Raw genomic sequence first — 25,676 nt, forward strand, 5'->3', positions numbered from 1 at the left:
CGTGGAGATGGAGTTGAAGATGCCATCATACACCTTCAACAAACCCACTGCCATCTGAACAAGGCAGGCAGCACTGTGAGGATCATGTTCATTTAACACCATTCAGTCTGATCTGCTTTGTCAGACACAGGTGGAGGCCTCAACAATCACCTGGATCTATGACCACCTCACACACAAACCAGTTTGTGAGGGAATCAAAGTTAACAGGAGAAAGCAGTGAGTGATCAGTGAGTGAGATCTGAATCAAGCAGAGGACTGGAAGGCAGTGGAAACATGGCGTCCATGACGCCGTTTTCACATCATGAAGTATCTGGAAAATGAGACGATGCAGCAGCACAAGAGACCTGGTTAAAAACTTTATTAGAAACAGAGAGCGCTGCTTGTTGCACACACACACACACACACACACTTGTAGCATGGCTTGTGTGCGTTTCTGTATTTACATTTTTGCTCTCAAATCTCCGCCAGCAAAACACATAAGAACCAAAAACAAAAAGACAACCAAGGAGTAAACAATAACTACAGTACAAACAGTCTCTTAGAAAATATTAGAAATTATTCTTTTGGGGTGTGTAAAATGTAGTTCTCAAATACAGGTGTGGTTTTATTCGTTTCTTGAACATTGTATGTACAAAACAAGCAATTGTTGAGGAGCTGCTAGCAGCCGTCTGTCTGAGCCTGATGCAGAACCGAACAGGAGAGGAGCGGGTCAGTGCCAAGCTGGGGTCCAGAATCAGGAAGATTCCTAACTTCTCATTTTATGCATTCTAGGTGCTTATGGTCACATTTCATTTACACCGTTTGAAATTTTGTGAACTGATGTTGGGTCAGTTATGAGATTTCATTTCAAGAAATATAATTGTACCTCAGAAATGCATAAAAGGCTTTTTAAAAGAAATATATAAGAGTTTCAACTTAAATTATGACTTGGTAAGAAATTTTGTCCAAAATTTATCTAAATAAAAAGAGGGGGGAAAAAACCCTGAATATAAGAAATTCTGTCCACAAAGCCAATAAATACAAAAAGAGCTTCAGAATATTGCATTTAATTTACATAAGAACTAAAAGATCAAATACTTTTTCTCACCGTCTTATTAAAATAAAAACTTTGATTGGATAGAAGATAAAACTGAAACTGGAAGCCCGTCTTCTTCCTCATCTACATTTCTCAGTTAAGGTTAAAAATGGCGGCCAGCTGTCGGTTCTTCACTGACCGCTGACCCTGAAAACAAAGAGGACAGGAGAGATGGTTCTGGAACCAGGACAAGTATTGGCACGCTGCAGGGGAGGGAGGGGGACAGGAAGAGTTCTGCACCAGTGCAGCAAAAGGCCGGCTCCTCAAACAAAGTCAGCCGTCAGGTGAAGTGGGTGGGGCCTCCTTGTGCGGCCCCTCCTCCACAGCTGGGAAGAAGGGCGGGGTCCCACGTCACAGCAACATGCTGTCCTCTCTCTGCAGTGTCCTCACAACTGACTTAAGTGAGGAAAGTCTGTGGGGTGAAGGGTCAGGGGGTGGGAGTGGGCGTGTCATCACCTGCACTCCACCGCCACGGTGTTCTGAGCGGGCGAGGCTGAGGACGGACTCATGCCTGTGTCTGAGGACCCTGAGGAGGTGGACGCCGTCGTGTGGGACACTGAGGACAAAAGACAGCACAGTCAGTCTCCATTTGCTGAACCAGGAACACAAGTTATTGATTAATGACTTCATATAAAGTTGATTGATCTCATCGATCCACTAGCGGTTAATTGATAGGCGGCCATTTTCTTAAAAACTGGAGTTTTCTCTTGCTTCAAGTATTTCAAGTAGATCAAAGGGGTACACTTTTCATAATATGCTTAGTTTTAAAAGAAACATTAAATTTGAACATTTTGTGTGAGCTGTATTCAATATTGAACAAACAGAAATATCTGGTTTTCTCCCATTATTAAACACTGACATATTTATAAAATATAACAAAACAGGAACCTAAAAGATTGCTGAATAGTCTAAAATTAAGTTTTATTAAGTATGCAAAAACCTCAACTCCCCATGAACAGAGATATGCTGTGTATATAAAGGAGTGCAGACTATGGTCCACTCTGTCAAAGAAATGGACAGGAAGTGATGTGGCTCTCTGTGGTCAGCTCAGTGTAGCAACAGCATTAAGAGACATGTTGTGTTTCTTGTTCAGCTTCCTGTTGTTGCAGGTGCTTATTGTTGATCTATGAGGATTATTAAAACTTTGCTTTATGAAGTGTATTAACTCACAACAGCTCTCAGAATCAACTGTGCTTATTCCCCATGTTACAATTGTTCTCTGAAACTAGAAAATTTTGGATTTTTGAAGCTAAACCTTTTAGGGGGGAAAAATGTAATTTTTTTTTTTTTTTTTAGATTAATCTCAAACTTTCTGAGTTTTTTTTTTCAGCAAATTTTCAACTTTTCAAATTCAGAAATTTTCTTCATTGACTTTTTGGCAAAAATTCACTCCTGTCTTATTTTTCAGCCCACAGTGGCCCTGACACAGTGAGCCGTCACACCCCTTGCCTTTGTAGCACAGCAGTAACCTGTGAATAAGAAGCTGCCTCTGCCCCGTCATGCAGCTCGGCTGAATGAGTGATGTTCAGGTGAAACTTAAGGAGCTTGTTGAATGTTTATATTCATAAACAGAAACATAAAGAACGTTTTGCATCCCACATTGGACTCCATTTGGATCGTTTCACACTCTCGTTCTGGTATGGCTCCGCTGTCTGTATGCCAAGATCCTTAATCTAATCTAATTGGAACTAATTTTTATCTAATGAACCATTAGTCAACAATTAACAGTTTGCATCCGTAGTGTGAACTGATAACATATTGATCAGGACAGAAACAGAGTGGAATCTCGTTCAGGATACTGCTGTGCTGCTCCCACCTTCTCTCTCCTTCTTTTTTAGTCTCTTCCTGCGTCTGTCGATGGAGGCCACCTCAGACTTGAGGCTCATGTAGTACTTCCTGATCTCCTGCAGCTTCTCCTGCAGGAAGGAGATCCTCTCTGTGCTCGACATGCTGTCCAGCTCGTCTGAGGAACAGGAGACAAAAATCAGCAACTTGATACACAAACAGTTCATATAACTGGGGCTGAGGAGATCACTGACTGTTTATCAGGTCATACAGGCTATCAACAAAACCTGATTGCTGTGTGAAAGCAGCTGATGTGTCCAACCACAGCTAACTGTAATGAAACTGTGTGTGTGTGTATTTACCAAGCTGCAGGGTCCACTTGTAGGAGCGCTGGGGGGAGGGGGAGCTGTGTTTGTCTTTACTGTGAGCAGACGGAGACGACAGACCAGGACAACGAGATTTCTGGGATTTAGACAAGGACGAGAGACGAGACTGGTCCTCACTGTCACTGCTGTGTCCTGGGGAGAGGAGGGGACATTAGCTTCCAACATGAGAGACGGAGAGAAGCAAAGACACAAAAAGAGTCAGAAGAACTGAACTGGTTAATGTTTAGTTCAATCAATCTGAACAGATGCTGGCAACTGCTGTTACACACACATACTTGTACTTCCATCCAACTGAGGACTTTATATTTATTTCCTCTCATTGTAGTAACTGCATTAATGGTTAAACAGACATTTTCCCAAACCATTACTAGTCTAACCTTAACCAAACCTTAAGTCACCACACACCTCAGGGAAAATGTGCACCAATGGCCTCCGTTTGTGTGTGATGGTAGTGAAAGTGATTCTCTACATGCATTATACAAGTGCACACACACCCACACACACAGTGTGATGTGGACTCTGCTTCTAAAACATTGGGCTCAACACACAGAGTGATGAGCAACAGTTTTCCTCTGTTCTTGGTGAACTAACACAGGAGGTGAAAGCAGCAAAAGCAACTAAAGTTGAACATTATTCAACTGTCTGTTGTGTTGCTAGCATAGATATAGACATAGATATGCCAGCAGCATATCTATGTCTATGTTTATGAGCTCAAATTTCACATGCACAAATGTTGCTGGTTGTTTGGCTGGATGAGGACAAGCGACAGTCGCCTCATCACACAAGTTCCATAGGAAATGAATGGAGCCAGAGATGAAGGTGAGATCATGACATCACGCTACCTGCTCCGTTCTTGTCGGCCTTGGCCGGGGTCAGGGACCGTTTCTGGTTCCGTTTGTGTTTCTTGGCAGTTGGGCTGGAATTTACTTCATTCACCCTCTTTTGACCTGAGGGGTCAAAGGTCACAAATGAAACACAGAGGCTCCACTGAGGACTCAGCGGTGCTGAGGTGTTGCAGTCTTACCTCTGTCCTTGGGTTCCTGCATGAACAGCAGGGAGGAGGATGAGGAGGTGCTGCCCTCGAAGCCGGGGCTGGAGTCGCCCCCCTGCTCACCCCGGACGGGCCCCCGCTCCTCCTCAGTCTCATTCAGGTCCTTCGCAGGGTGGAGCTCCTCTGGACAGGTGAGGGGAGTGGCAGTCATCAAGAAGGGCCTGACCTGAGGCTGGGCAGGGTGGACGGCGAGGGGCAGAGTGGGAGGAGCCTGTTTCTGCATCATGAGGAGGGGCACTGAAGAGAGGGGGGGCTTGTCCTTCTCGTCTGGGTCGTCCAGGTCGACCTCATGGCACACCAGAGCTTCAGGGCCCATCTGAGGCTCTAGTTCTTCGACTTGGGGGGGCTCTGTCGGGGTGCCTGGGGGCTCTGAGGCAGGGACGGCTGTCCCAGCATGCACCTCTGTGTCCTGATGAGGCGTCAGCTTCTCCTCGGCCACAGAGCTCAGCTTGTCCTCTGCGTTCTCTGGTGCCCACTCCGGCTGCTGGGCAGCAGGAGGGGCAGGCAGGTGGTCCTGCCTGCTGCCAGTGCAGAGCTTCTTCTCTGCTGTTCTCTGGTCGGCTGCCTTGCGTTTCAGCGTGCTGCCCCTCTCTTTAGGCTCCGCCTCCTCCTCCTCCTCTTCCTCGGTGGCGGAGTCTGTGTCGGAGTTAATAGAGGGGGGTTTGGGCAGGAGGTGCTGGGAGGGCAGGCAGTGCAGGACCACCATGGGCTCCTCCTGTCTCTTCAGAGTGGACAGCAGCGTGGCCTGCAGGGGCGAGGGGGCCGGGGCGGGGCCAGCATTGCAGTGAGGGATTATGGGAGGAGTCTCAGAATCCCTGAGGCTGACCCTGCGACCTTTGCCCCTGGGGGTCAGCAGGGGTGTGACGCGGCTCTCGTCCTCTGCTGTGGAGAGGGGGGACGAAGGCGGGGCTGACGTCCTGCTGAGGGGCGTGTCCAGAACCACTTCATGTCCAGGTAACGTTCTCGTCCCGGGACACAGCTTAATCTCCTTCTCCAGGTGAACCGCTGACTCCTGGGGCTCCTCCGCAGGCTCCGCCCCCTGCTGCTTCTCTGATTGGTTCAGAGGCTCCTCTGCTTTCTCCTGAGGCATGCTTGGACATGGGGAGGTAGGGACATCCATCAGCACAGCTCCTGAGGACGGCATGTTGCCGTCGGCAGCAGCAGCCTCAGCCACAGACTGCTCCCTCGCCTCCTCCTCTTCCTCCTCTTCCTCTTCCTCCGGCATGGCTGGTTCCTCATCTGGCTCACAAGCTGGAGGTTCCAATCTCTCTCGCCACGGCGACGCTTTGTCAGTTTTCTCGAGGGTGTCGTCTGCGTCGCTGTCATCAGAGGAGTTCCCAGAATCCTCTGTAGGGTCAGACAGCAGTGGTTTTAGCAGGGTGGGCCGACTCTGCAGCAGGAAGCGGAGAGCGGCGGTCTTCTTACCATTAGACGGCGGGTCGGACTCATACAGGCCAGAGGTCCTCCTGGTTCTCCTGCGAGGCGTGTCTGCACAAAGAACAACACCATTCAGCACACAACCTAGCAAAGCTTCAGAGTGTAGGATGATCCTGGCCTCCTACCGTTCCCATTGGCCAGGCTGGGCGTGGCGTCGGGTCGAGAGCTCTTCCCATTGGCCTGGCCCTCGCTGCTGGGGGTTTTGGACACACTGCGTCCTGCCGGGCCGCTGGGAGTGAGCCTGGTCTGAGGGCGGCCACGCTTCAAGCCTGTTGGCTTCAGAGGCGTTATGGAAGCTGGCTTCTCGTCATCCTTTTCTCCCTTCTCTGGGTCTTCCTTGTCTTTGTTCTGTTAGAAGAAAATTTGAGGAAGAGAGTTCATACGGGCACGGAGTTTAGACCCTGAGAGCAAAAATCAGGGAAACTACACCAACTACGAAGCACACACACTCAATCCTAAGGGCAACTTAAGTTGACCTGATGTGTGAGTTCAAAGTCTCTCCATGAAGAGACCTCAGGCTGGGATTTGAACCCAAAACCTTTTGCTCAAGTGGGAAGTACCATGTATTTTCCAGGCATATAACACTATTTCACAGCACAATCAAGTCACTATATTAATTTCAATTCTCTATATATCAAATATGACTTGAAAGAAATTAGATTTTTTAATTTAACCCTTTGAAATTGGGCCTCTGTCTCATTAAACACTTCTGCTCTTTCTGGAACTCCACCTTCATAAACTCATCACAACATTGCTCAGTGCAATGTTTTTACCAGCATTGTGCTGAAAAGTAGTTTGTATGATGAGCTCAGCAGATGCTCAGTTCCACCAGGTGTTTGCTAATTGCTGCTAGCTAGTCTGAAGGGGCTGAGTGGGGGAGGGGCTTCTCCGTAATGCAAAGGTCCAGAAATTTGGAAACTGCAGCTCTGAGGACTAGATGTGTCTCGAAGGTGGAGCTAGGTCCACTCCGGTGTTTGCAATGGTTGCCATGGAGATTAAAGGATTTCTCAAACATGCATGACAAAATCAAGGTGACACTCCAAGTATGTTTTTGATGAGGGAAAAACATGATATGATGTCAAATTCATAAAAGTTGACTTTACATAAGGCCCCTTCAAGAACAAAGCTAATATTGTTTTTTATTGTTAAGCAGTTATGAGCTACTAATAATGTGCTGATAAACCACAAGGTGGCAGTAAAGCATACAGTGAGCAAAGAGGTGCATCATTAGTCCTACCTTGACTTTTTTTCTCTGTCTCTTCTTGGTTCCTTTCTCTGCAGGCCAGATGATGCGGTCAGCCTTCACCCATTCATCATACCTGTGGATCACACACACACGTTCAGTGTTTTTAATCAGTTTTGTGCCCACCTGACACTAATTTCACACACTTCTAAAAGCAGAACCAGACCTGTTCTCACAGAGGCTGATATAACAGAGATGGTGACACTGACCTAACGTTCCAGCCGTAGTAGTGAACCAGGTAGAACTGTTCTCCGTTGTCTATGTCTGTCTTCTTGATGTGGGCCTCGTAGATCTTCTGGGTTTTTCCTCTGCCGTACTTCACCCTGACCTTGGTTCCTGCCAAAGAGTCTCCATCCTCTTCATCTTCACTTCTAAACAAAAAGACAAACAAACAGCACAAGGCATATAAGTTCTGACACATTTAGCATCGTTATCTTAATCATATTCGTAAACAGTACGTTTAATTTCTCTAAGCTAACTCTCACTTTGAATAATCCACCCTTTTCTAGAGTAAAAATCTGGATTTTATTTCTGATCAATCTGCTCATGATAAGCACACCTACTGGCAAACTCATTTGTATAAATATTCCCTGGTGTTTGTTTTGGAAATGGAGATTACAATGATGTTCTTGTAATCTCCACAAGGAAACACAATGGTTTCCTTATTTTCAATTTAACTCAATTCAAAAATACTTTATTGATCCTTTATTAATGAAGTTGTAAGTCATTAATTCAAAGTCTTCAAGGAGTTGTTGTAGATAGTGATGGCAGCCAAGGTCTCTTGTTGTGCTCTGTATTGACCTAAAACAATTATTTTGGGGGCTGGACGATATGGCTGAAAAACTTAAGCGTTTCATATTAGTCGATTATTGGTCTGTTTTTTGTTTTAAATACTGCCAAACTGGTGACAAGACCTTCTCTATTTAATCCACGGTTTACACGTCATATTGTTTTTTATTGTTAAGCAGTTATGGGGCACAATGGTGAAACCTGAAACTGCTGTAAGTTACTCAACAAGTTGTTGCTAAGTAACCAAAGAGTGAGTTAGTTAGTTGATGCCACCAACCTTTCTCTATATCATGGTATTTTACTTGATTATATTATTATTATTATTATTTCTGGGCTGTTTGTCTAGCAAAGTGTCTTCAGATGACATTGTTGTGACTTACAGGGTTAAACTGAATGTTGTCATGAATAAAATTAAATAATTAAAACAAGAAAAGAAATCTTACCCATGTCGTCTTCTCTCCTCCTCCCCTTCTTCCTCCTCGTCATCGTCGTCCTCTTCCTCCTCGTCGGAGCCTTTCTCAGAGTCGTCCAGTCGTCTGTTGCTGCGCCTCCTCACCTCCCTCTGCTGCTCCTCACTGTTCTCTGGCCCTCCCCGTCCAGGGTTCTCTGGCTTGGGGGGCAGTTTGCCCCGACTGCCCACACCTCTTCTCCCCTACAGTCATACCAATCAGATGTCTGCTTTCAGATTCAGATGATTTGTTTTTCAAACTTCCTGATGTAAAAAGAGGAGAAGTTCTTACCCTGGGTGACGAATGTCTCTCCTTCACCTCCTTTTCGCTCTCACTCTCCGAGTCGGCCTCCTCCCTCTTGTCATCAGCAGACTCTGACTTGATGGGTGTTGTGAAGGCCTCCTTAAGCTCAACTTTAACTTTCTTGTGATTGGGAGGGGGGTTGTTGTGGTGAATGGTTCTGAAGGTGATGCCGGCAGAACAGCAGTACTCCTCAAACCCAGACAGATACCTGACAGCACACATCACAAATACATGCTCATACAGGCTGCTGCCAGCCAGCCATCTCTTCACAATAAGTACAACACATCCAAACTTATGAAGCCTGGAAACATTCAGCTTTGGTCAAACTGATCAAAGACAGATAGAAGAACCGCCATACATCCTTACTACATCCTTAAAAACAATGTCCAAAATTAAAGAGCTCTTGGATATTTCCCATTACAGATTAAGAATACTAAAAACACAGTGTATTTTTTTTTTTTTTTTTAGAATTACTGAACTAAAAACTTTTACTGGAAACATTTTCTAAAACATTATAAAATAGCTCAACTGTCAATTGATTCATAAAGTACAAGAAAATGTACTTGCCATTAATGGAAAGATAACTTTTTTCTGAGCATTATTAGCAGGGAGGATCTGAACTTTACCACAAGTTATTTGATCAGTATATCTCTGTTAGCAGTACACAAGTTTACCATTTTACTGACACCAATAACCGTAATTAGTGGTCACAATTAGGCCAGTCATAATAACTAATTTTACTGGCTGATAAATTATCCCAGAAACAATACTTTTGTTGTTTTGAGTCGATTTTCAATTTACATATTGATAATGGCATAGTAATTTCCTCTGAAAGACTAATAAACTTTAACTTTGTACAGAAGGCTCCACAGTGGAACTGGAAGACATTTAAAATATCCAAAACAAAAACAAGCAAAATCAATAAATAAAACAGAAATAAAATAAAAATAATTTTTTAAAAAACACTGAAAGCAGAAATAAAAAATAGTGGAATTTATTGAGCTCATTTTAATTCATCATGTGATTAATTGATGGATTACTTACTGCAACAGGATTACTCACAATACCCCACCAGTAAAACTTGAAAAGAATAACTTCATGTTTGTTGACACTGAGTTTCTTCACTGTGGTCAGACCCTGAAGACCTCATGTCAAACCAACCCTATGAATCTTAGCTTTATGGAATTAGCTTACACATTCAACTTGCACAAAGTTTGTGCACATGAGCAGGGCTGCGGTAAACGATTATTTTAGTAATCAAATACAATTCTTTTGCTAAATTAAATTCTTCCATAACAGCAGCATATCCCTGCATTCCTAACAATTACTTGCAGTAGCTTAGAAAATTAACCTGTAACAATAAAAGCTTATTTTCTAAGTCACCCTGCACAAAAATCTGAAATTATATAAATGTTAATACTGAAATTAAAAATAATAAGGCAGCACATATTCATCTTCAATAAAGGTAATAGATGAGCTGTCGCTTTGCACAGCTTTTTATAGTTTTTGTGTGCATGTGAGCGATGGGATCTTTGTCATAATCAGAGACACATTTGTTGTGTCAGGCTGGTAGAAAATTATTTTTCTGCTTTGTCTGTAAAGCTACACTTGCGCTAAGCCGCATCGCAGCCTGATCATGGCACTTCTTACTTTTTGTAGGCTGTCTTGACATTGTAGGATGCAGCTGAGTTGAGAACAGGGATCCCCAGATCCATGTAGACCTGCTTCCACACTGTGCCAGACTCGATCTGAAACGGGCAGAAAAGCGGAGCATCAGCCAGCTGCTCTGGGACTCCTGAATCTGGACAATACTGATGGGTTCTGTCAGACAGCCAAGAGGATCATCAGGACTTCAGTCCAACATGCGAAACTTCTCTCAGGATCATCACTCACACGGCCCGGCACTATAATTAGTCTGCAGCTCTACAGTGACCTCCTCACCTTGCGACAGCCTCCCAAGTGGTAGACCAGTCTGAAGAGCTTGAAGAGGTTCAGGTCTTTGTAGCCCAGCACTGGGGGCTTGTTGATGGAAGTGCCTGACAGAGAACATGGATCAGACGTCACTCCTTTCATTCATCAGGAAACAATCTAGTTAAAACCAAGTCAGGTTGGAAGTGTCAATGAAATGCAAATTACATCCGTGAGTTAAGAGTCGAAATGTTTGATTCAATCAAACCATGTTTATCACAAGGACAAATAAATCGGTAATTTCCACAGAAAAATATAAGAGTTAATTCCTACTGACCTTCAGTTAAAATGCCAGAGAAGCCACTAATGCATGACATTATTACTGTTTTCTTTAGTTACTTAGGAGCTTTTATGTCTTTTCTTAAATGAAACCACAGATGTTCAAGTCTTACCTCTGTCATCCATGAATTTGTAGAGCTGCTGGAGGAAGTTCTCCTTCTCCTCAGGGTCTGCCTCCTCCTCCGGCTAAACACACAGAGGATGAGAGAGAGCCAGCTCATTAGACAGACTTTCACCTGGTTGTTAACTGCAAGCTGGGATGTAACTACAATCAATAACTACATACACCTGTAATGGCTTGTATGGGTGCTTCGATTTCCTTAGTCTTTGGAGAAACTAACCTTATAAACTGACACAAAGACCTGAGTCTGAGAGAGAGAGAGCTCTGCCATGAGAGTGAGACTGACTGAGGATGACCCACCAGGTTACAACTACTCTCACCAACTGTTGCCAACGTAGCAACTTTGTTGCTATTTTTTGCAACTTTTGAGACAAAAAAGAAGAACAAAATCAGTATCTGCCTAACTGTGAAGCGTCAGGTTATACAAAGAAAAAAAAGATTTATCAGCAAAAAATGTATGGAAGATGTCATTTATTTATAAAAAGGTTCATTAATATGAAATTCACACCAGATGTCAGTAAAAAGCAGTCATCGCAAACAAAAAAGTATAAAGTAGAATAAGCATCTATCGTATTGTTAATCATTTATAGTGAAAAATTATTTATCACAATGAGAAACTGGATTTATTACGACAATAATAAATTCTCAGTAATAATGTCTGAAAAGCTCCCAAAACTAAAAATATTGTCAGGGTTATTACTTTTAACCCTCTATGGCATGGCGTTGCCCTCAGGCAACAAACCACATAGCTGTACCTCACATTGCTCCTTTATTTTATTTTTTGGGGGGCATGATTTTTGACATATTTTTGTCCAAAAAATAGTTCTTTTATGAATATAGTTTTTGTTTGATTTGTATTTCATTTCTCATAATCAGTGTAGACAATCTTGGTGTTCTAGACCAATGTTACCCTGAGGCAACAAACCCAAATCTGGTTCCAGGAGGTGTCAGAGTCCGATTTTATGATTGACATGTAATTAGGGACCACCAAGCTCCCAAAGAATGCAGGAAAATATTTCTTCCCCACAAAAATAAAAAGTCATGCCATAGAGGGTTAATATTTCCTCCACTTTTTATGCAACTGGTTTCCAAAAGCAGTCTATTCTACTGATAGAATTACAAGTCCACATTGGAAACCTCTAGATGTATTGAAAAAATAAAAAAAGGAAGCTGCAAAACAATCCATAGAGAGGCAAGAAGTGCATTAAGTGCAAATCACTACCAGCTGGTTTAGTCTTTAATGAAGGCCTAGAAAAAAAAAATTCTATGGTGAAGCATCTTAGAATGGACTTAAAATGAAAATCTCTCCAGATCCTCACAACCTCCTTCTTTTACACACTAATTACATTCATTATGTTCTGTCTTCTCTATAGGATTACAGCAGAACCATGCTCTGTTGCTTATTTGTTTCCAAAGAATCATGTAAAAAAAAAAAAAAAAGACACTTGCCTCTTCCTTGATGTGTTTCTTTCTCTTTTCATCCTCATTATCTTCTTCCTCCTCCTCTGCCTCACTCTCCTTGTCATCTTTGTCATCTTCACTGGAGGAAGAGTCTAGAATCTGACTCATGTCCATCTTCCACGCTTCTGGAACCTCTCTGCTCCTCAGAAACATCTGGGCTCCTTCAATACCTGCAGGTCATGGAGACAAAGCAAAGCGTGAGGCAGATGTGGAAAAAGTGAGAACAGCAGGAAGGAAGGGCGTTTCACCTCTCCTGTTGGAAAAATCCGGCTTGGTAATGCTGATGGCGTTGACCAGGTGAGCATGTCTCCTCCCCACCGTGTAGCTGCATCATTAAGGCAAAAGAGAGAAATTTTCTATCCAAGTCATGCTGATTGATCACATTAAAGTACATTGACTTTTTTGTGGCTTTAATGACATGTTAGAAGAAATTAAATAAATAAATAAATCAGTAGGACTGCTTAAGTGATGAGGAGCAGATTTCTGTATACAAAGATAATAAAAAGTAAACTCACAATTTTCCATCACAGAAGGACCTGACCAGACATTGATCCTTCTTCACCAGCAGCTCATCACTGCAGCTGGGAGACACCACCTGCAGAAGCAACACAGCTTAACCTCTGCTAGTCAGCTGCAGATTTTACACATGGAGCAGGAATTAGAGATCCACCGAGCTGATATTAATATTTGTATCGGTTCTGATGTTGGAAGAAAAAAAAAAAATGCATGAATCGGGTATTGTGACAATGTGCTCAATCCGTAAGGGCAGATCTACTCAGTCTAATTCTATGCTTTGTGATCTGAGTGACATCATGCTCTTTTATTTTATATTTAGTAATAATTCCTAAATGCACTTTCTGAACTATTTGAAAAAAGGTTTGTCGGAGTTTATTTTTACATGTTTAAAATGACAAGTTGACTACTTTGGTTAGTCAGTTTCAGTATTATTCATGTTAGTTGTTTTTACATGTTTGACTAAGCTTGTATTGGTGTATTTTAGTGTGCTGTACATGTGCAGAGTTAGCAAATAAACCTGCTATTTGTGTCTGTGTTTAAAAAAGAAGTCAGTTCTGCATTATTTTTCTGTATCGGATCATATTGGCTGGTACTAAACCTCGCATATCGGTATCAGAAGAGAAAAAAGTGGATCGTGCATCCCTAGCAAGAACCAGAAATATAACAAAAACTAAACTAGTTATGTGAAGAAGGTCTTCAAATAACCACTGTAGTCTAATTGACAGACTGCAGTGGTTTTATTCAATCAGTCAAGCTGCAGCCCAATTTTATTTTGTCCTCTTCTGTTGGAACACAGCAGTGAGAAGACGTTTACCCAGGTTTGGTGCTTTATTAAAACAAAAATGTGGCGCTATGAAGCATTTTCTCAGAGTGGACATTTTTAATATCATCACTGTAACTGGCAGCAGATTGGTCAGACAGCCAAGAGAAATTGTGACATCACATGATATCATCAGCACATAAAGCGAAACCATTTCTCAAGTATCATCACTCCTTCCCCAGGTCCAGTCACAGTGAGCAGCTGTAGTTGTTTTCTAACATGAAAAGTAATGAGTGCTTTTATAAATCTGCGAGAAACGTCAATATTAAACAGCTGACTGTCTTTCTTTGTGGATTGACAAACAGCTCAGAGCTCATTCTCCTGATCCTTTGCAGTGAGACACAGCAACATATTCTAGAAGATGTTGAGGACCAATCACCTTCTTAAGACTGTATTCCAAATATTAAACACGCTGTTACACATCAGAAATCAGAAAACTGTTTTCATGTATTTACCAGAGCCATGAACCAATCAGTGGACTCCTCTGTGTTCTCTATGCTGCAGATCTGACCCAGCAGTCCATCAGTCAGTCTCTTCTTGTCGTCCTCCTCTTCTTCGCTCGATGAAGTCTCGTTCTCCTCATCAGCTCTGAAATACATAAGAGTAAGTTGAACCTCAGTGTTAGGTGACAGGAAGTGAACTAAAGACTAAATGTCTCAAAAGAGAAATTTAACTCTAACACAGAAATTAAACAATCTGAAAACTTACTTTAGTTACATTTTATTTCATTTTTGATATTTAATTTCTCTTTGGGATCAATAAAGCATTTTGGAATTTCAAGTCCTGAAAGGTACTCCTGTTGTATGAGTGCTGAACTACATGATCATCTCAGAAACAAATAAGATCACAGGAAAATATCTTTTTTTTTTCTGTCGCTCATTTCAAACAGTGAAACTTGGATTATAAAGATTCACAGCTTTAAAATACTTCCAAGTTTTATTTCTTGTCATTTTAATGATTATGGCTTACAAATTATGAACACACAAAATTTTTAACATGACATTAGAAAAATGACTGAATTTGGCATTGGTTATCTGTCAGCTATAATATTGAACCTTTTCACATCTAAAACCTGCAGCTGACCAGCCAGTCTCTGGACACACCTGGTATCCCGCATTTGTACTGAACTGAATGAAACTGACAGACTGCAGTGGTTTTATTCAATCAGTCAAGCTGCAGCCCAATTTTATTTTGTCCTCTTCTGTTGGAACATAGAAGTGAGAAGACATTTACCCAGGTTTGGTGCTTTATTAAAACAAAAATGTGGCGCTATGAAGCCTTTTCTCAAAGTGAGAAATATCATCACTGTAACTGGCAGCAGATTGGTCAGACAGCCAAGAGAAATTATGACATCACATGACATCATCAGCACATAAAGCGAAACCATTTCTCAAGTATCATCACTCCTTCCCCAGGTCCAGTCACAGTGAGAAGCTGTAGTCATTTTCTTTTTTTAAAGGTTTTGTTGGCTCTAGTGGCCTTTTTCTGAAAGTAGTTCGACAGAAAACAGGGTAAAGAGAGAGGGGGAAGACGTCGCAAATGCCGCCAGGCCAGGAATCAAACCTGCGACCACCGCCACGAGGACTAAGGCCTCAGTACGTGGGTCGTGTTCTGCCCCAGCGCCACCACAGCACCCGCTGTTGTCGTTTTCTAACATGAAAAGTGAGTGCTTTTACAAATCTGTGAGAAACCTCAATATTAAGCAGCTGACTGACTTTCTTTGTGCTTTTGTAGAGTTAAACATCACAAATGTATGTTGACAAACAGCTCAGAACTCATTCTGCTGACCCTTTTCAAAAGAAACTTGGAAAGATGAACAGCAGCTACAAACATGTCTCTGACCTCGCTGTGGCTGTTGTCACCTCGCCCTGCTTGTGTGCGGCTGCTCAAAGCAAACCAAGAGCAAAAACTCACACAGCCTGGGACGAGCGTCTACCGCCTCTGTTTGACTTTTTCCCGATGACCGGGGTGCCAAAATGCTCTGGGTTAGTCAGCGGCAGCTGGTCCAACGTCTGCGTGGGAGAAATTTAGAACATCTCAATCGTTCTGAACTTTTTCTTTTAGGAAGTGACAGTCATCCGTCAGAAAACTCACCTCGCTCTCTGCAAAATGCCTCTCTCCCTTCAGACACAGGGATGATCGACGCAGAGTTTTTTCATCGCCGTCATCAAAGACTGAAAGAGACAGAGCAGTCAACACATCATCAGAAGCCATCTACTGTAGGATGAGATCTAGAGTAATGGCCAGGAGCAGGGATCTGCTCCATGGGATCTTCAGATCCCCACAGAGAGGAGGAATCTGCGTTTTCTCACAGTGGATCATTTATCACTAAGGAACAATAAAGATACCAAAGCCATATTGATATTCTAGGGAGAAATAGTTTTTCCACTGCTTTGCCTCTTTTCCATCTCTGATCAGGCTGTCTGTAAATCTGTGCATCATTACCCTCAGCGCCTGCAGTGAAGACTGTTTACTTCTGAGAGGAGGGCGGTTCTTCTGAGTGAGCTATAAATACTGTGACTAACGACACGTGCTGGTTCTGAAGTCCAGGCAGACAGGTACATCAAGCTCTTAACAGAGCTGTGCAGATGAAAAGATGTCTGCAAACCTCAGAAACATAAAGCAGCGCTGGAGAGGAGACCGAGACTCAATTGGACAGAAAGCTTCTGAGACTGATTGCTGCTGAGGGTGGGTCTTTTTTCACACACAGCTCGTCCATGTCGGCTTCATCTGTGTTTAATGAGCAGTACGTTTGTGGATTCTGTGGTGTCTTTGTCCAGTTCAGGTTAGACTTGGACCATTTTAGAATCTAGCAAAGAATAGATGACTTTTAGCTAGTGCTAAGGCCCTAAGAAGACCACTTTAGAGGAACATGGTTGTTCTATTACTGCAACACAAACTTGATTTACAGATGATTATGCTTTGTTGAATAGGCTAGGGTGGCTCTATGGGCTGCACAAAATAAGATCACCACATTTTTTGCACAAAATCATTTTTAGGCAATGAGATTTACATCTTCTTAATCTTGACTATTTTGAGCTCCTTTCAGAAACCTCAAATCCAAGTAAGCTGCTGCTGGCCATGCCCCCCTGTCAACATTGATGCTCACACATAAATGGCTGCAAACAGACACGCAATTATATAGTCGTATATCTTTAAAAAGCAGAAGTGGAGCCTCCTGCACAACCATCAAGAACGTTGCAAGTGGTTTCTGGGTTTTAAGTGAACCACAAACAGCAGTGCATACAGCCCTAAAACCAGCTGACCAAACATGCTCTGCTTAGGTTGCTAGGGAACAGGCTGTGTTTTACTGGGTTTGTTAGGTAATGGGCTGGGCTTTGCTGGGATTACTAGGTGAGGGGCAGTGCCTGCTGATTTGTGTCATTACTCCAAAGGTTTTTGAAATGGCTCGTCTTCCAGATGCCAAAAACCGTCTGAGTGTGTTTATAGAAGCAGTAGAAACAAAACAAACAAACAAATAAATAAATAAATGTAAGAAATCTGAATTTATCACAATACATCCATTTATAGTCTAACACTTTCACTTGCTGCTCCAGTAGTTTCTCCCTAGAGCTGCAGCTTTAGACATCCGATTGGTGATTTGGATCAAAGAAGATATTGTGCGTTGTGTTTCATCGTTGTATCTGGCAGTGGATTGGTCAGACAGCCAAGAGAAAATGTGACATCACATGATGATGTCATCAGCTCAAACAGCGAAACCATTTCTCAGCATCATCACTCCTCACACACAGCCAGGTCCAGATGTTCTGCAGCTGCTCCGTTAGTCAGAAAATAATGTCTCATTGCTAGGGAATCACCGATAAGCCGCCTCACATTTCCTCAACTCCGAGGCTGATACTTTCAGCCTGCAGGTGCACGGTTAACAGTCACCCCTCTTACTATGTTTTTACGTGTATTAGCAGTAATTTGTTGGAATAAACTGTTAAATTTAAGCAGCTCGTCTGTCCACCCCTCAGACCAGCATGCTGACAGCAGTCCTCTGTAGATAATTTGTCAACACTCACCAACAGTGTAGAGGCTGGCATCTGTCAGCTTACTGATGACGGCCTCACTGCTCAGACCCTCACTGGTCTTCACCTCCACAGTGGAGCCCACCTGAAGGACACACAGCAGATCATTTTATTTAACCTAAACAGCAGACTCATCTACAAGGTTCAAAGTTCTTTTTTATTGCGATTTTATATGGAAGACCAACAGAGTTGTGTATAATGATGAAGAGGAAAAAAGTGAATGCTTCACACTTCTCAGATTCTCGTGTATAAAACCGTGCATCATGTTCCTCCTTTACATTTATCTGTTAGTCTATTACAGGGGTCGGCAACCCAAAATGTTGAAAGAGCCATATTGGACCAAAAAAGCAAAAAACAAATCTGTCTGGAGCCGCAAACAAGTAAAAGCCTTATATAAGGCTAATAATGAAGGCAACACAGGCTTTAAGTGTTTATATTAGGTATTTTAGCTTATTATCAAAACGACTAAGTGCATACATTCATGAGCATTCATGATCAAATGTTTATTTTCCCTGCTGTGCGTCCTGGAAGGAATGACGCACCACGTGACTACTCTGTTGTACAATAGTGCTTTAAGTTCACCTCCCGTTACAATATGAATGTATTATGTTTCGTTGCATTGATAAAATTAAGTAAATGCAATAAAGAAATCAGATTTTTTATGTCATTTTTATTATGAAGATTCGACAGGGAAAGATATCTTTCCTTTTGAACCTCGGAAAATCTGCTCCCAAATGCAGTTTGCATAACAACAATCCCTCCTTGGAAATAATCACCGTAAAGTGTGTGATCAAAAAAACAACAAAACGAAACGTGCATAACGTGCCCCTTATCTGGGGCAAACGGAGAGCAATAAAACGCAACCTGCAGTTATACAAATAAAACAGCAGCCTTTGTGAAGGTAAAGTATATAAAATTAAATTAATACAGTTTAAGTTTGATTCCTGTGCAAATGCCAAGCAAGTCAGTGCAATGGTAAAACAAAGCAGCATCCTCTTCTCTTCTCTTTTGACACACAACCAACGCAGCCATCCTTGGACTTGAGCAACAAAACACAATAATATCGCTAAGTGTCATTTTAAGTATACGTATACTGACAAAAATCACTAATCAATTTATAAAAACAACCACTTTGTTACTAAATATATTTGCCTATGGCAGGATTGTGTTCTTACGTGTTTAATGTGACTTCTGTTTACGGACATCACTGGACAGCTTCTCAACATCGAGCTTGAAGATGCAACTTTAATCTTGGCAGCTAATGCAGCGCCTTCCCTGGAAATGTCTTTCCACATTACCATATTTTTCAGACTATATGCCGCTACTTTTCCCCCACGCTTTGTACCATACGGCTTGTAGTCCGATGCGGCTTATACATGTATGTTTCCTGTTTTGTTTTTTGTGCGGCTTATAGTAAGGTGAGTTCTATAGTCCTGAAAGCACGGTTTGTTATTTGACAAACGTTAAGGTAATCCTTCCGCATTGGCAATAAATGTAAATGATTCGGTCCAAGAATTGTAGAATCTCTTCTCGGTTATTTTCCCCTTTGCTATCCATGGCCCACCACACACCCGCCGGTTTGTTTACAACAGCCACCTGCCTGGCACCCTGCCCAGCTGAAAGAAACGGGTCACAGGCTATGATGCAAATCTTTGTTGACGGAAATGTTGAAATTTTATATTCATTCTAGACATTTTTATAGCATTGGAAAACATTGAGAATGTTTGTCCTCCTACAGAAACCATATTAAAACAAAAAATATATATTGAACACCCACATCTTTTTCAATTTTCAAACATTTTTGTAAAAGCTCCAGGGAGCCACTAGGGCAGCGCTAAAGAGCCACGACCCCCGGTCTATTACAAAGGTGTGGGCGATATGGACTTAAACTCTTATAAGAATATTTTGTAGTAGTATTCTAAGAACAATAAAAATGATGATGAAAAACTATTTATTACATACTTTTTAGGTAACTCTATGGCTGTGACTGCATGACACCAATTACAGTCGCACAAACAAATACCAATTGTGAAAAATATTTCCATTTACAATAAGATTCTTCAGCAAGCTACTTGCTCAAATGAGTCAGATTTATATCACTAAACTGCACACAATAACAGCATCATATTTCTGAATTTACTGATATTTGTTGATGCTCTCATAGAACGTGAATAGTAAAAATAACATTTCCAATAATGCTGTCAGTTTACTTTCTTATTTACCATCAAGAACTCAAATTTATCAGGATGATAAATCAAAATTCTTATAATTAAAAAAAAAAACAATACGATAAATATTCAACCCTACTATCACATGATACCAGAAAACATTGAAGTTTTCTTCAATTTTCTACCTTTCATGGTAGGAAAGTGTTCCTACCATGTGAGCATTAAAAAGGCTCACATGGATGGAACACTTTTGTGGGGCTGAAGGAAATCAACACGGCCATTTTTATCTTTGCATGATCAGAAAACAATGTTCATGTGATGTATGCAGCTTTGATTCTTTAAATAGCTTCTGTGTGAAAGTCTGATGCAGACAGAAAATAAAACCTCTGTCTGATGCATTAAAGCAGCTTACCCTCAGAGGACCTTTGACCTGGTCGTCCTGCACTACCTGGGACGTGCTTTCACCTTTCAGAGTCACCTGGGGACAGAGATGAACGGAGGACAGGAGGTCAACATATTCCGCTCTCCTTCACTTAGACAAGAAATAGGAAGTGATCAAAGTTCACTGGAAAACATTTTTGAACTGAAAAATGAAAAGCTGAGAAGAATTCATGCGTTTCTTTTATTATTTCATTTTAGTGAAGAAACATGTGAGATTGTTTAACTTTTCCCTGCAGATGATTAACATCTTCTATGACAAAGAAATCAAGACAAGTGAGTCTCTGCCTGCTTTCAGTCTAAATGTCGTCCCCGAGTCCAGGATGCCTGATCATTGCTGCATTTTCCACAAAAGGTTTTCATACAGGTTTAGAGCTGGTGTCCAACTCGGAACCAGTTTAGTTAAGAATATTGGACAAAATTGGAATAGTCTCAATACAGAAAGTTTCTGTGACATCCACTTTGAGGAGAGACGTTCAAATTAATTATATTTACTGCCTGTTCTTTATCAATAAAGATTTATCTTCTAATCCCAAACACACCAGCCACAGGCCCTAAAATATGAAGTTAGAAAACAGAAAACAGTTCAAACTCATTAGAGGGATACTAAAAATACTTGAAACAGTCTACTTGTTGACCTGCAGCGAACTGTTTTTCAACTTGTAAATGAACATGAATTAAATATTAACCAAAGGGTTTTTCCAACCTTCCTGTCTAAACACTGACCAAATGCACTACAAACTGTTAGAAATACAAGTAATACTACAAAATGATTAGCATATTTGCCATGTGGCTCATTACTATGTTGATAATATTAGTTTCAAAGCATTTGGAAACAAATCCTCGTCCCTGTATCTTTCAGTTGAGTCGATTTATGGTGGCTTTCTAATTTGGGAGAATTCAACCAGCTGAACCAGCTAAGAACTGGTTTTAACCACACCAGCAGCTGTGACTGGACTGTAACTACAGAGCTATGAGAAGGTAAACATTTGACACAAACCAATCTATCATAGTCTTTTGGTTTAGATCTAGTTTGCTATATCACAGCCTGATCATTTCATGTTTTGAATTGCTGACAGATAAAAACACTCACTCATTCTTTTATTACAACACAAACTGAATTTATGGTCTAACATTTTCACTTTGTTCCTGCTCCAGCAGTTTCTCCCTAGAGCTGCAGCTTTAGACATCCGATTGGTGACTCTAATCAAAGAAGATATTGTGAAGATATTGTGCGTTGTGTTTTGTCACTGTATCTGGCAGCGGATTGGTCAGACAGCCAAGAGAAAATGTGACATCACATGATGTCATCAGTTCAAAAAGCGAAACCATTTCTCAGCATCATCACTCCTCACACACAGCCAGGTCCAGATGTTCTGCAGCTGTTCTGATAGTGAGAAAATAAGGACTTATACAAAATTTAAACTCAACAATATGATATTTCTATTTAACTATTCTACATTTCCAGGCCAAATTTTCTAGATTATTTTCCATCATTTTCTATTGATTTGATAAGCAGTTGAGTGGAAAACATTTGCCAGTTTGGGTTTTATTAACCAAAGCTGACTTACAATTATGCTGAATAAAAATAAAAGAATTATTTCACCAATGCTTGGTGAAGAATCTTGGGTCTGATCTGAAACCAAAAAACGCAAACTGTCATTTTTTAGCGAGTAAGTGTTTTATCTGTTAGAAATTCAGAAACCCAAATGATCAACTAGTTGGGACACACACAAAAAAAATCACCGTTTATGGCACCGAATCAAAGACAAAACTCAATAACTTTGTATTTCAATACATTTTTATGTTTATATTTTTACTAAAGGATATAAGATATAAACAGTTGGGAAACTGTTTTCTATTCTAGATTGCAATGTTTCCATACATATGCAGACTTGGAAAATTATGAAATCACTTTCCAGAGTTTTCAAGAGTGAGTAAAAACTTTGTTAAATAGTTTTGCACATAAACTACCAAAAATGTACTGATTATTCACAACTACAACGAAATATTAAAAAATTGTATTTGATTTTGAAAGCAGAATTATTTCAACAACTGTGCAGTACATTTCTTTAAATCCAAGTAAACTTTTGTTAATACCTGCACAGTATTTTCTTAAGTTTTAAATCTGCCCTTACTGGATAGCATGTTATTTTTAGTTCTATTTTAATATTCCTATGTAAATCTACATGCTTAAACTTGCCTGCTGTCGCTTAGCTATACCTGAATTTCCCCACTGAGAGACAATAGAGGTTATTTCTATTTTATTCAGTGAAAGAATAATTAGAAAATAAAAATCAAATGGAAAGAAACAGATTTCATACAGCTGCTCCCACCGACATCTGAAGATGAAACTAAAAAACCCACGAATGATAAAGGAAGAGGTTTACTTTTCTACATATTTCATAAATATGGGAGCGTTTCACTGCAAAACATCTTGAGGGAAAAGAAACAGAAAGGAATAAAGTTGTGAGTCCAGACATGAGGGAGGTTTGGTGTGAAGTTCAGAGTCCTGTGATGGATCACACACAGCTCAGAGCAGAGCATGGCGCTCTAGAAGCTCTGCTGGCTCCTGAGGAGGTGGATGCCAGGTGGTGATGTGGTGGTGTGTGATCCTGCAGTTCCAGCTCTTACCTTGACCTTGACCATGCGTTTAACAGTCTTGATTTTGGCTTCGCAGAAGGCTCCTCTGTACTTGGCACTGACATCTGTCCCCACTGTCAGGTAGGCAGGCTCATCTGCTGCCTGAAACACACAGGCTAATTAGCATACACGCTAATGTGTTAAGTATGTAGTGCAGCAGTTCCTGTGACGACTCAGTGGTTTTGCAGCTATATTCTATTAATAGTGATGCTGTATTGACATCAACCTTTTAATATACAAAGTCATGTTACTGCTTTTAACCCGCACCCATCCACAATTAATTTAATTATTGTTTTTTAAGTAACTATTTCACATAAACTAAGCTGCACCATAGATCACCATCCTCACTGCAACTCCAATGTAAACAGTATCACAACTGCAATAGACGGTGTGTTGGCATTATTTGGTAAGATTATATTTTCAAGCAACATGTATGCAAATTCTGGATACTATAAATATCTGGTATGTTTCTAGGCCTGTCATAACACATTATTCTGGACCATAAATTGTCCCAGGAGTTACTACAATTAACAATAATATTGTAATATTACGGTAATGGCATAATAATACAAGAATACATTCTCAAAGATCGATACACTTTCAATTCTAATGAACATTTAACAGTGAAACTGGGAAATATTTTAAATATCCAAGGCAAATAAAAACAACAAATAAAATGACTCATGAAGTTTCTGTAAATAAAACTGTCCCTCAGAAAATAAGCCAGTTGAGAGCAAAGCACCAGACTGAAGACTTTAATGGTCTAGGTTTTGGTAGAAAGAGAGAAAAACGATAAATCGTGAAAATAGAAAATATTGAGTTTGTTTTCATTTATTATGTAATCAATTGCTTAATTACTTATTATGAGAGCCCTAACTATTGCATGCACTTTCACTGCCTTTGATAACCATAGTTCAAACAAACTTTTCACTACTAAGTGCCTCGAGCTCACTAAAACCAGTGAGGACATTTGTTTTTATTTTTGTTTCGTTTTTAAAAGAGGCGAGAAAAATTTTGCTCAACTATAAACATACTTGTTATTACAAGATAAGATTAATCCATTCCAAGATAGAGCTTGAATTATTTTCTATCAGTTCGTTTTACATAAAAGTGAAAAACAATAAAGTCAAAAACCCTTATATCTGACTAAGAGGATTCTTACACAAACAACTGAATTTTTATCAGAATGAAAGACTTATCCATAGCCATCTTTCTGTTTTGGGTTTATTCAGCAGTAAAGAGGAGACTCGCCTGTACAGATGGAAATAAGTCATAACTTTCACCACTGAATGTTGGTAAGAAAATCTGAAGGATGTAGTGCTGAAAACAGACAAGACCTTCACTGTGACTGTCAATCATAAAAATCTGATCGAGGACTGAAGTGTGTGAGCTGGATAAACACCGGTGTGCAGGCCAGTAGCTGGTTCCAGCAGGATCTCTCATCGGAATGGGAACATGGAGCTAAGACTGACAAGAGTTCATGGCGCAGGGCGAGCACTCACCTTCATCTCTCCGGCTAGTCCAGGGGTTCCAGCTCGAATGATTTCGGGTCACTGGAAGACAGAACAACGAGATGATTAAAGCTGGCGCTGCCATGGAAAATACTCTGTCTCGAAAGAACATTTTAAGCTAACCAACTAGCCACGCACTTGTGTTAGCTCTGGCATTCTTTGCCTTCTCAAAACTGCCCCCGCCCCCACTTCACCCGGATCACTTCCCAAAACTTATCCAGAAACGTTTACTTCAACCCATCGTGTAGAGACGATCCGAGTGGGCTGCTGGGCTCCGTGGACGGCTCGGTGAGGGCGCAGGGTGACTGCAGCGCGGCCATTGAGAAGGCTTTTCACTTCCCGCTTCGCTCCCAGCGCCTCTGAGTCACGTCGCCATCACAGCTCGCCATGTCAGTTAGCTCGGCTATCTTTACCATGTCCGTCTCTATCAAAGCCACCTAGTGAACTGTTGCCGGGTGGAAAAGTCCCGCTAAAGAGCCGAATCCCAACCCAAACAAAGTCCCAGCAGCAGGAGAGCCGAGCGGGCTTCGCCCCCCCTCCCGTCCGCCTGAGCTGAGCGACATTTTAGCTAGCTGGCTATCAGGCGATTCAACTAGCCAGTTTGTCATCACGGCGATTTAAACTGGCTCCGAAGAAGGGCAACCCCGACACGAGAGCATACGGGACTCCGTTTGGTTTCTAAACGCACACCAAGTTTTACACAGGTGAACAGATAAGCTATGACAACGGCCAGAACGAAAACTGCTGGGAAGTTATTTATTTAATAAGCGGCTCTTCCACAAAGGCACAGGAGCTTCACATTGCTTCACTGCCATTCACTTCACAGCCAGCCCCGTTCTGTAACAGGCAGCCGACCTCTCTACTGACATAAACTCGCTCCTCCGAAGACCTTCAATGAATTAATTTAGCGTTCGAAGTAAACTGTTATTCAGGTTTACAGCATAAAGGTTTATTACTTACATTATCATACGCCGTTGCTTCCTCTCTAGCTCGGGCTGCAAAAGCGATACACGAACAACAAGCTGTTGAGCCCCGAGCTCTGTTTCCCGAGATGTGATTGGCTGCAGTGACAGCAGTAGTCACAATTAAGAGATCTAATTGGTGGAACATTTCTCCCATTTCCATAGGACGTACCGCATGTGCGACCCCTATTGGTGGATACGAATGCGGCGCCACAAGGGAAATGACGACAACTGCTGGAG

The 25,676-nt window shown here is 41.5% G+C and overlaps 1 protein-coding gene and 4 non-coding genes across 5 annotated transcripts; all 5 read right to left on the bottom strand.

Annotated features, from left to right (window-relative positions):
* Nucleotides 1–343: 343 nt before the first annotated feature.
* On the bottom strand, nt 344–25,529 carry arid4a (AT-rich interaction domain 4A). The gene is made up of 25 exons (XM_005812074.2): nt 25,435–25,529; nt 24,466–24,516; nt 22,955–23,065; nt 20,295–20,360; nt 17,709–17,799; nt 15,778–15,857; nt 15,598–15,695; nt 14,139–14,271; nt 12,863–12,942; nt 12,596–12,672; nt 12,336–12,517; nt 10,879–10,951; nt 10,460–10,554; nt 10,169–10,266; nt 8,507–8,726; nt 8,210–8,418; nt 7,187–7,348; nt 6,972–7,053; nt 5,860–6,082; nt 5,723–5,785; nt 4,271–5,644; nt 4,089–4,193; nt 3,223–3,378; nt 2,892–3,038; nt 344–1,631 (listed from the first exon to the last, which is right to left on the bottom strand). The coding sequence occupies exons 2-25, from the start codon at nt 24,469–24,471 to the stop codon at nt 1,528–1,530; spliced, it is 4,035 nt and encodes a 1,344-aa protein (XP_005812131.2). The 5' UTR covers nt 24,472–24,516; nt 25,435–25,529; the 3' UTR covers nt 344–1,527.
* On the bottom strand, nt 13,773–13,859 carry LOC111612323. The gene has a single exon (XR_002754554.1). It is a non-coding gene; the product is annotated as a small nucleolar RNA SNORD53/SNORD92 (small nucleolar RNA).
* On the bottom strand, nt 15,006–15,092 carry LOC111612319. Its single transcript, XR_002754550.1, has one exon. It is a non-coding gene; the product is annotated as a small nucleolar RNA SNORD53/SNORD92 (small nucleolar RNA).
* Nucleotides 17,339–17,427, bottom strand: LOC111612320. The gene has a single exon (XR_002754551.1). It is a non-coding gene; the product is annotated as a small nucleolar RNA SNORD53/SNORD92 (small nucleolar RNA).
* On the bottom strand, nt 21,588–21,673 carry LOC111612324. Its single transcript, XR_002754555.1, has one exon. It is a non-coding gene; the product is annotated as a small nucleolar RNA SNORD53/SNORD92 (small nucleolar RNA).
* Nucleotides 25,530–25,676: the final 147 nt, after the last annotated feature.

The sequence above is a fragment of the Xiphophorus maculatus genome, chromosome 19 (genome assembly GCF_002775205.1).
Source record: "Xiphophorus maculatus strain JP 163 A chromosome 19, X_maculatus-5.0-male, whole genome shotgun sequence".
NCBI classification, from domain to species: domain Eukaryota; kingdom Metazoa; phylum Chordata; class Actinopteri; order Cyprinodontiformes; family Poeciliidae; genus Xiphophorus; species Xiphophorus maculatus.